At 41.0% G+C, this 11752-nt stretch overlaps 1 protein-coding gene across 6 annotated transcripts in view; it reads right to left on the bottom strand.

The window, feature by feature from the left end:
• Window positions 1-7002: 7002 nt before the first annotated feature.
• LOC142403050 (synphilin-1-like) overlaps window positions 7003-11752 on the bottom strand; it is a 141977-nt gene continuing 137227 nt past the window's right edge. For all 6 annotated transcript variants that reach the window (XM_075489180.1, XM_075489182.1, XM_075489183.1 and 3 more), the window contains one exon: window positions 7003-8909. In XM_075489180.1, coding sequence (XP_075345295.1) covers window positions 8904-8909 — 6 coding nt within the window. In that variant the 3' untranslated portion in view covers window positions 7003-8903. The remainder of the gene's footprint in view (window positions 8910-11752) is intronic.

Genomic DNA, 11752 nt, shown 5'->3' with positions numbered 1-11752 from the left:
AGCAGAGGTGACTTTTAATTCCCCAATCTCCAGAACAGGGTATGTCTTTCTTCCAGGATTTGATAGTACTTAGGCATTAGTCTGTTGCAAATCCTTTCACAGAAGTTCAGTTTTATCCCCTGCTGCAGCTAGGTATTACAGATGGCTATGGTGGGCTTTATACATCTCCAGTCAGTCAAGATCACTGCACATGCTTTTACCTTTTTGTCAGCTCAGTGTCCTCTAGGATTCAAACTGTCCTTCAAGCCTTTGTCCACTGTTCTCACACAAGACAAAAATTTCAGTTCAGACGTTTTAAGGGTGTAGTTAACAAGCTAGCAATAGCTGAGGGTTGAGACATTTTCAAACACTGCATATTTGGTTTTTTTAATTGACTATTTTTCCTTCACAAACCATTATATAACCCCTGCTTCTGTCGTTAAGAAGATTATAGTCAACAACACACTTTACATTCTCAAAACACAAATTACCAACTCATTTTGAGCCCATCCACCAGACAGAATCACAGAATCACAGAATCATATAGGTTGGAAAAGACCTTTAAGATCATCGAGTCACAGAATCGAGACACAGAATCTGTCTTTTCTTATGTTCTCTCTCAGTGCTCTGGCAATTACAATATATGTTAGTAGTATAGGTACCACTAATATACAAGACAAGAAGTGGCAAATGTCCCACCCACCAGCTTCCAGGAACCTCAGGGACCTCCCCTCTTCTGGTCATGTGCTCTGTTGTGATTGGCTAGCAGGAACCACCACCCCTTCCGGTTTACCCGGAAGTACATCTGACCCAGAAGGCCCTTCCCCTACATACACGGGGCTGCCATTTAGTTTTGCATGCCGTTTTAGGATAGGGTGCCACCATTTTATGGCAGGGAGCTGCCATTTAGTTAAATGTCATACTCCTCTGTGACTGGCTAATGGCCATTTCTTGACACTGTCATACCCACGTGTTCTCAGGCAGCCCTGTGACTGGCTGACAGGACTAGCTGCCACTCCCGGTGCACCCAGAAGCACATCAGAAAAGGAAGCCCCCTTGTCATTACATACAGGGAGGCTGCCACTTTTGACAGTGTCATTCCCCACGTTTTCATACTGCACTGTGATTGGCTGACAACCATTTCTTGACACCATCACACCCATGTGTTCTCAGCCCTATGATTGGCTGCCCACTTCTTTTGGACCAGGAAGTGCTCAGATATAAAAATATATATATTTATATACATATATAGAAATATATATTAAGGAGTATACAATATGTATAAATGAAACTTTTATTTATACATAGATATACTTTTATATATATACTGCTATATATGTGTGTGTATATATATTTATATACATTTATAAGGCTATAGAAAATAAGTAGGTATAAAATAGATAAAACATTCTTTAATAAGACCTAATGGAATGACCAGTTAAAATTTAAATGTGAATAGAAAGCAAATAAAAATAAAAGGCCAGGTCAGCGTCCCCTACTTTACCAGGCTACAGAACAAGCCCTGACATGTCTGAAGTTTGGGGGAAACTTCAAGAGGATGGAGGTGTTGGAAAATAAGTGAGGAACATGTAAAGAATAAAGTTCAAAGGGCCAACCAAGAAGGAACAAAAGAAAACCCAAGAATATCCTGGTGAAACTGGATCTTCCAGCATGTGATATTTAACAATGGAGAAAATTAAGCCTTAAAAGGAAGAATGACCCTGAATTCATAACCTGAAAAGCATGGTTTTGGGGTCTGCGACCACCAGCGACTACCAGAGGACCCCCACGTGAAAAACTGAGCATGCGTTATGCTGAATCTTCATTATGTAAGCTACTAATTAACATAGTCCCGCCTAGTAGTGTGAAAACCTATGCATATGGAAAGATATACTGTATAAATGAACCTAGATCTGTGTAAACTGGTATGCATGTTAGGCGGAAGGATCCCCCGTGCATCCAGCGCTGCAATAAAGAGAATGCCTGCTTCTTAATGCTACATTGGTGTTAAGAGGTTTATTCCCGATTTCGGTGACAGAGGGGTGTCAAAAGCTGGGTGGGGGTGGGTGGGGTGGGTAGGGCATGTACAAGTTGGAACATGCCTGAGGGCTACAGACCCCTCCTAGGAAGCCCACTAAGGGGCCCCCAGCAGCAATCCTGTCACGTGCAAAGAAGAGCCCGATCCTGTGAGCCAGACTGAGAGGCCTCTGCATCTGGGCCTGGCCCAACAAGATGACCATGCAGGATTACTAGGGCAGACTTTAGACTTTGCACGTTGCTGCAAGACACAGGTAACGCTGTCTGCAAAAATGGAAAACCAGAACCAGATGCCAACTTCAGAAGAACATGTGCGTGGGGACAATAAGGAAAAGACCCAAAGGGGATCCCAAAAAAGACCACACAAAGCAGAAGAACTGGCCAATGGGTCTGTGAAGCACAAACTGGATTTCAAGGTCAGTATCACACAGAAAGGGTGTGTGGTGGTGGTGGAGCTCCCATTGCCCTTGGTTGTGGGGGATCTGACAGCTACCTGTAAGACCATTCTGGGGTGCAAGCTGGGGCTATTTGTGTTTCCTTGTTCTTAGCTCAATGCTGCAAATAAGAGACAGAAGACTGAACATGCTATCAAGACTGTCCTGTTAGATTGTCCTGATTACTGCAAAAGCAGCAAGATCCAGGCTTTGGAGCACAGACCGTAGCCCCTTCTTAGAGACCACTACAGCTACTGCAGAAAGAGCAAGCGGATCAGTAAGAGCAATGGGGCTGGTGCAGAGCTGATGTGAGCAGTCAGAAAGGTGGCCTGGTTAGAAGGGGAAGATTACTGAAGAAAATAAAATTCCTGCCAGCCTGGAAGCTGTGAGCTTCGGAGCTGTGAGCCTAGGAACTAGGCCTTCTAACCAGAAACATCCTTGAGAAGTGCAGCTGGCCTCTTTGAAGTACAGCTGGGGTACCTAGAAACTCGAGACATCCACAGATGCCATCAATAAGTGCAAAAACAAGGAACTGTAACAGCAACTTATCATCTGAAAAGGTGAAAAATAGTCTGGAAAAAGGGGAAAACATCCTGAGGAAGTAAGAATCAGTAACTGCCATTGGCTGTTCTAACTGCAAGAACAGGAAAACAGTCTGGAAAAATAAAAATTGGTCTGAAAGAACAGAAAACATCATCATCTCTTAGTTGTTCCAGGTGAAAAATAGAAATTAACAGCATCTATTGGCTGCTCAAAGTGGTGGTGTCCTATGCCCTCTTATGTCTCCAGGATATAAAAAGGACTTAATTTTTATCCAAAACGGAGCTTCTCTCTCTGAGCACTTCCTGTGGTGCACATACTTTTCTTTTCCTAAACAGGTTGAATTCTGCACAAACTTTCTACGAGTTCTTGGACTGTCTCCAGGGATGCCTGGCTGACTCCAGACTCTGTGACGTGGATCATCTTTGAAGTGAGACTCTGTTACTTTATTGGTCCCCCTCTGGGCCCACTTTTGGGGTCAGTTTGGTTTGTCCTCCCCTCTTTTGGGGATGGTTGTGTCCCCCTCTGGGATTGGTTTGACCCCTTCTGAAATCTATTATCCATATAAGTAATGTATCATAAGTATATCTGCTGTTATATTGTTGATAAGTTTGCTTCACTAATGATAAGTTTGTAGTAACGTGTAATACCTACTTGGTTGTTACTGTTATTGGTTGTTGCTATAATATTGACTGCTGCCATACTATTGATTGATACTATATTATTGATTGCTGATAGTAATTTGTAATAGCTTTATATATATATATATTCGCTTTATTAATCATAGGTATACTTGCTAGTGGTGATTTTTGTGGCATTTGTGGTAATCTGCAATAAAGTAGAAAAATTTAGAGGATAAAAGCCTCTGTGTTCTTGTGTATTATGGAATCCTACAGAATCCCTCGGTCATGATCTCTACACACCCGCAGGCCAGGTAACCTTTTAGGTCATGACAAGAGCTGAAAGACCATGATTATTATCTGGTACAGAGGAGTAGCCAGCAGCATGCTGGTGATAAAAGCACTGGCCGTGGTGCTATGACAGAAGCTGTCAGAAGTCAGGGATTTGTCATACAAGTGCTGTCTGTGCTGATAAGGCTGTGGCTATTGTTTACAGGACATTGAAGCAAAACACACAGTTACAAACAAGGCCATTAATTAGTACAGCTAAACTAGTTTTTGGTGGGTGCAACAGTAAGCAAATGGTTTTAGCACACAAAGACCATGATTATTTTCAAGCGCAAAGGAATAGCAGGCAGGATGGTGGTGATAAAAGGGCTGGTGGGGCTGTTAGTTCTGAGGCCTTGGCTTGCAGGCTAGCAAAACAGAAAAAACCTGTTAGAACAAAGACTGCTAATTAGGAAAGGTAAATGAATTTTGTGTCACTGTGTCTTATTGGCAAGAATTTACAGGGACCACAAGGGCCCTTAAATGCAAATTTTTTCTGAATGTGGTGGGACAGTGAACAAGTCTCCCCTGAGGGTAGAAGATGACCTGCCTGGAAGGACCTTTCCAGTTACTGTAGCCCCTTTACAGAGCAAGAGGCTGTTGAACACAATGAGGATGTTTCCCAGGGGAGGCCGTCTGCTGCCCTCCCAACTCTTGAGGGGGCGTTTGAAAGCCCAGATTTACCCCCATCCTCAAATGTAGCAGGAGTGGTGGAGGAGGCAGCAGACCTCCCCATAGCTTCCATGGAGCATGTTAGGCAGTGGGTCTGGCCAATCCAGACTTAACACAAACTTATGACTTAACACAAACCACAAAAATACAACTTAAGTAAACATTGGGGACTCGAACCCCTTCTACCCTTTAACAAAACACTGGGGACTCAAACCCCTTATACCCTTTTTTCAATGGGACTCTAACCCACCTCTTCCTCCGGAGATTTTAATTGATTGCCAAATCCAATTCCAGATTCCAAACCCGGGTGTCCTACGGTCTTTCGTCCGATAGGATCGATTCCTTCCTTCCCTCAGGTACCTTTATAGCCCAACCCTGCGGGGCTTTTGCCACGCCTTACGGACAGGCAACCACCCTTTTAAAGAAAATTTAAAAAAGAATGCCTTTACCTTCCCAGGGGTCTTACTCAGAGCTCTTCGGTCTGGGGATCGGAGGTTCTTCCCGAGAATCCCTCAGTGCCGGCTGGAGGTCCTGCGATCCCGTGGATCCGTCAAGATTCAGAAGCAGAGTCCCATCTGGGTCGCCAAAACTGTCACCGAAATCGGGAATAAACCTCTTAACACCAATGTAGCATTAAGAAGCAGGCATTCTCTTTATTGCAGCGCTGGATGCACGGGGGATCCTTCTGCCTAACATGCATACCAGTTTACACAGATCTAGGTTCATTTATACAGTATATCTTTCCATATGCATAGGTTTTCACACTACTAGGCGGGACTATGTTAATTAGTAGCTTACATAATGAAGATTCAGCATAACGCATGCTCAGTTTTTCACGTGGGGGTCCTCTGGTAGTCGCTGGTGGTCGCAGACCCCAAAACCATGCTTTTCAGGTTATGAATTCAGGGTCATTCTTCCTTTTAAGGCTTAATTTTCTCCATCACATGCTGGAAGATCCAGTTTCACCAGGATATTCTTGGGTTTTCTTTTGTTCCTTCTTGGTTGGCCCTTTGAACTTTATTCTTTACATGTTCCTCACTTATTTTCCAACATAAGGAAACCCTTTTTTCCTGTGAGGGTGAGTGAGCACTGCAACAGGTTGCCCAGAGAGGTTGTGGAGTCTCCCTCTTGGGGAAATTCCAAAGCCGTCTGGACATGGACCTGGGCAACTGGCTCTAGGTGGACCTGTTTGAGCAGACGGGTTGGATCAGATGACCTCTGGAGGTCCCTTCCAACCTCAACCATTCTGTGATTCTGTGAATTTAGATCTGGTATCACTACACGAAGCTTATGAAACATTTGTTTGGGGTGTAGAGCAAATTTTTGGTCATTTATGGCAGCTGTTCAAACCTGGTGATTACTCTCTGCTCTGTCTTGAAGCTGTCAGCATGCATGACTCTATACTATATTCTCCCACTATTAATGTAAACAATATGAATGCTATGTCATTTTTTGACTGGGTCAGTACTCTCCTGCAAAGGAAGAGAACTGCATTTTGATCGGACTTTCTGCATGACTGTCATTGTGAAAGCCATTTGGAGTGATGTATGCAGAACCCTGCAATCTATCCCCCATTCCAAAATTATAGACAATAAGCAGTCCTATTTAATTGGTCTAAATAACAGTGACAATAATATCTGTATTACTGAGAGTCTCACAGCTCTTACAGCAGTGAGGGACCTGACAGATGCAGAATTGTTAAGGAGACCAAAAGAGCTACATGACAAACTCTGGTGATCTGTGCACAGGAAGGTCATGCTGAGTGACATCCCCTTGTTTGAGGACCTGCTGCATGTTAATATATGCATCATCCTCCTATCTGAGGGGATTCCACCCCAGAGGATTCCAGTCATTTTCGCAGTAGCATTTGATACAGCCATGGAAAAAGCACCCATTAAATTCAAAAGCTGTCAGCACCCCATCAATGACTGCATAGCCATCTAAGAAGTACGATCCTACTTGATATTCACCATCTTGTAATGCTTGATGGATTTGAATATTTTCCTTTTTTGGCCACGTACATAAGCCATTGAATAGAGGGGGCTGAATATCTCTTTTTCCTCTGACAATAGCCATCTGGAAGGAGGAGTACTACTGTGTTAGGTTTAAGGAACATAAACTGCTACATGGACATGCAAGTAGAGGCCAGTGTAGTATACTGAAAGGGTTCTATACAGTGATAAACCTTCACCTTTTCACTGTCCTCTTTCTCATAGAATGTGCGACGGGTATTCACCATAATCTCATTCCTGTATGATAGGCAGGCTTCCCTCAAAATTTTTACATCTTGTTGGCAATAGTAACTCAGTTCTTTTTGCAAGTCAAAATCTTCTCCTGATTCGCTGGGCGCCATGCTAAGAACTGATTTTTCTCTTCAAGCATTGTGCTGTCCACCCCATAATATTCCAGTGATGGAAGAGGGCCCACATAACTTTGATTTTCAGCAGTGTTGAAAAAAATGGGGGAAATAAATAACCTTTGCAGCCCTCGATACCTAAAGCTTGGGGAAGGCTGCTTAGTTTCTTTCTGCTGCTCCTTCCCTCTCATACTTTTCCCCTGCTCTGGCATGGGCTCTCCCAACAGGCTGCAGTCCTTCAGGAAGAAAATCTGCTCCAATGTGGGTTCTCCATGAGCTGCACTTCCTGTCAGAAAAAAATCTACTCTGGCATGGATCCTCCATGGGCTGCAAAGAATCTCTGCTCCAGCACCATGGAACACCTCCTCCCCCTCCTTCTTCACTGACCTTGGTGTTCGCACTACTGTTTCTCACACTTTTTGTTACCTCCTCCTCTCTCCATCCAGCATTTTTTGCCCTTTCTTAAATATGTTTTCACAGAGGCATCACAAAGGCCCATGACTGAGTCTGCTTTGGCCTGCGGTTGGGCCGTTGTGAAACTGGCCAGAAGTGGCTGTGTCCAGCACAGGGCAGCCCCTGACCTCTTTCCACAGAGGACACCCCGGCACTCCCCCTCAGTTACCAAAACCTTGCCACATACACCTAATACATTTTATTTGTATAATTGCAGCATTGTAGTACATTTTCCTTGGGATAAAAAATTTCTTTGGCAAACTTCCTATGACTTCCCTTTGTTTTATTAGAGCAGTTAGTAAAATAAATTGTCATGTATTGGGATCTTTCTCACCAAGCCATAGCAGTCTTCAAATGGAAATTGATCAGTATAATCAAAATAATTGATTACATATTAGGTATAAATACATATGTTAAGTAAGGATTGCCTAGTCATCTGATTTTGGATCTTGTTCTGTATGACATACCTAACAGAACGTAATGATAGCTTACAAGAAATGGAGTGAATTCAATAAGAGATTGAAGGTTCTCTTTTTCCAAAAGGTCCAAGTGCATTTAATAAAAGGATCATGTCAACTTTGAGGGAATATGGACTGGGTCTTAACAGATCACTGGGTGATTTGAACGTCTCTGAACACATTACCAGTGTTCAGCAAAATAACAATAAATGGTAATTTAAAATTGCATTTCTTGATTTCTTCACATTTTGCTTTTCATAGAATCATAGAATGGTTTGGGTTGGAAGGGACCTTTAAAGATCATCTAGTTCCAACCCCTTGCCATGGGCAGGGACATCTTTCACTAGACCAGGTTGCTCAAAGCCCCATTCAACCTGACCTTCAACACTTCCAGGGATGGCGCATCCACAACTTCTCTGGGCAACCAGTTCCAGTGTCTCACCACTCTCATCGTAAAGAATTTCTTCCTTATATCCAATCTAAATCTACCCTCTTTCAGTTTATCACTGTTACCCCTTGTCCTATCACTACAAGCCCTGGTAAAAAGTCTCTTGGTCTCATTGAGGAGATAAGCAGGCCGAGTCCTGCCTGAAACTTTTACAGTATATGTCATTGAGAAAGGGAAATAAAGAACTATGACAATATATCCATGCAATAGAAGTAGTACAAAATGTGTTCTGTAGCCCAATGAACATTCTGGAGGTTGCTTGTGTCATAATAATTTTCAAACTGTTACTTTTGCTCACCCATGCCTTTACATAGTACAGCTTACAAACAAGTTACATATACACAAATATCATAAAAAAGTTTTGTATATGGTCTAACTGCTACAAATTAAGGCATCCTAACAGTTGCTGTTTTGCTGGTGAGGAGTATGTCTCATATTAGTGTTTTCCAAAAGGATATATATCAGGCATTGCAAACAAAGTGAGACATCATGAGATGTGGTTTAGAGGAAGAATTCCTGCAGCTCTGTCTCTTCAGTACATTTTGAATGTAAGATTTTTGTCTTTTCCTATTGATGTCATCATGCCTGGAAAGAAAAAGAAGGAAATTACTCATGGTAACACTAAGAACATAGACGGATTTGTCTTGTATTTTTTTTATGTTGTTTTATCCAGTTTAGTAATTTTGAACTCTGAATTCATCTTTCTCTCTGAGTCTCTCTCTAGACACGTACTACGCACAATATTTCCTAATACTGTGGATTCTTAATGACATTCTTTTATCTCCTATTCTGCAATCAAAACTGGAAATCAATGGAAAGACAAGAAGCTTTGTAAGTCACAGCATGAATTAGGACACTGTCAAAATGTTCTGGTAATAATGGACAGAATGTCCAAAAATTCCTAGATCCTTTAATGAAAAGTACAATAGTGATAAAAAGATTGATTACAACTAACATCAGATATATCCTGTCTTTTCCTGACTCTGCCTGAAAATTAATCATCTGGCCTACATTAATAATCAACAGAGAGAAATAAAAACTTTCAGAAGGTGATTCATTGGACTTACTTTATGTGTTTGCTTAAGTAGAAGATGGTGGTACAGGCAGTAGGAAAAATTGCAAGCAGTAAATCTTTTTGAGGCAGGGCCTATATCTCTTTTAACACTGTAATTTAGGTAAAATCTTAATATAAATGATTAAGATTCTATTAGATACAGAGATGAGGATCCTTTCTCTATAGTAGTAGTATTCATTTCCACACTATGTAAAATTTTTTTTCAAAACTATCTGCTGTGTATGTGACCAAAATTTTAGCTTTCCAGTTAAAGATAAACTAAACACTCAACATTTGTTGCATCTAAGTTTCTACAGTTTCTTTCATATACCCTTGTACTGAATCCCCAACCTGTTCCTCTTAAATTAATCTTTCAGCTGAAGGATTTTAGATTAAGCATCCAGCCCACAGCAACTTTCAAAGAGGTTAAAAGTCTCATTTTTATTTATTACTGCTTAACAGTAAAACTCCTATGATACAATCATGACTAGTTGGTTTGTTGTTGCAAAGGAGAAATCCTGGGGGGAGGTTAAAAACCCACAGCAAAGGGCAAGGGTATGTGTATAAAAAGTTTGCCCGAAGCTCACATATTTGAGAGTCTGATTCTTGTAAACCAGAGTATTGCTCTAATTTATTCCAGTCTACAATCACCACAAAGAGCCAAATATCCCCAAAAGACTGATAATTAGTATGCTTAGATATACTTGTGGTTACTACAGGATTTAACAAAAGCTGACCTTCTCAGGGACCACAGTTGCAGGTCCTAATAAGAGGGCATGAGGGATCATTTCATTTTAAAGTCCCCTCTATTCACCTCAATTATTGTGGCTTGCACACCCAAAGTAAGAGCAAAAGATATAGAATTGGAGGAAGTAGAATTGGTAGGATTGAGTTTGAGGAGGTAAAACAGGAACAATGAATTTTTTGCCATAACTTTTTGACACTTACCATGCATTACTGTTATCAACACTATGTTTAGTGTTAAGCATAGAGCTACATTAAAGGATGCTTTCTAAGGTTAAGACAATTTGCATCAATTAACTACTGCGTTAGCTTAGCTTTGCACTGCTGACAGACATTTTGGGTGAGTCCCCATAGCTCTGCCTATGTAGAGGCTGCCCAGGCACTCCAGTTCTGCAGCTCTACAGTTGCACTATGATCTTTAAGAGGGTCATTTTTAGCTAGTGCAGCACTCTAGGTGATGATGCAGAACAGACATGCCCTTTACAATTGCCCCCTGTGCCTGTTGACCTGAGGGAAACATATTACTAATAATACTAATTACTAACCAAATTTCTAATATCTTCTGGTGCATGTGCCACCATTGTCTTTTATTAGACATAAACAACCTCATTCTAGAGTGCATATTTGTACTAAAGTTGTAATTTATTCAGCACTAGATCTGATAGTGGGAAATTCATTATATGAGACCCATTTACTATTTTAGAAGCATGCCCAGTTTACTATCTGACAGAACCCTGATGGTAGATTTTGCGGATTGACCCAGATGCACGAAGCATTTTAGCTGTTGTTAGCTCCAGCTAATACAGGGCTTTGTATTGATAAGGTGAATTAGTGCTTACTTTAATGTATTGCAAATCTCAAATGATTTAAAGTGTGGGAAAGAACAGTTAATTGGCATACATGTAAGATGGAAATGATCACAAACATTTGCTTGGAATTGTAATACACAAGAAACTATCCAATCCTTCCAAAAAGGGAAAAAAAATCTCAACCCTTTCTCCACAGCTGAAATTTACTCTAGGATTTTAAGAAAAGTAGGGTGTATCTAATTCTAAAAGGACACTGGAAAATTTAATATAAATTCCTACTACTAAGCTGTGACCAATTTGAAAAAGTAAACTACAAAGCTTTGATGTAACTGAGTATTTTAAATGAGACAATAAAAAAAAAACCAAAAGAAATTGAAGCTGAAAAAGTAGCTGGAAACTGGTGGACAAGAATGTCATTTGATTCTAGGTAGTTTTTATATAATGCTTTTACATTTCAGAACATGCTAATAAAATCCCCTATATAAGGGTCTAGTATTAAAATGGGTTGGGGACTGTGTCCAGTAATACAACCTCTCAATATAACCATCTACAAAGGTTTAAAACTTCAAAAATTACACCATTTTCTTTTGCAAAGTAGCTCTGAAATTATAATTACAGTCTCCCCAGAGCATCCAGAGAAAATTTCAGACTGTGTCCAGGGACTTGTAGTGCACGTGATGGTGATGTTCTTCTAATATTTAAGTTTCTCAGGCTACAGAGCAGCATGTGGTAGACAAATGACAGGCACCCATTTTGCCTATTCAAGAATCGTAAAACAGACTTAAAGTACAGCATTCTGCCTCAGGTTCTCTGTACATTTA

The sequence above is a fragment of the Mycteria americana genome, assembly GCF_035582795.1.
Source record: "Mycteria americana isolate JAX WOST 10 ecotype Jacksonville Zoo and Gardens chromosome W unlocalized genomic scaffold, USCA_MyAme_1.0 Scaffold_32, whole genome shotgun sequence".
Classification (NCBI taxonomy): Eukaryota; Metazoa; Chordata; class Aves; order Ciconiiformes; family Ciconiidae; genus Mycteria; species Mycteria americana.
Note: the sequence above shows the minus strand (reverse complement) of the source record. Positions and strands in the feature narration are given on the sequence as shown.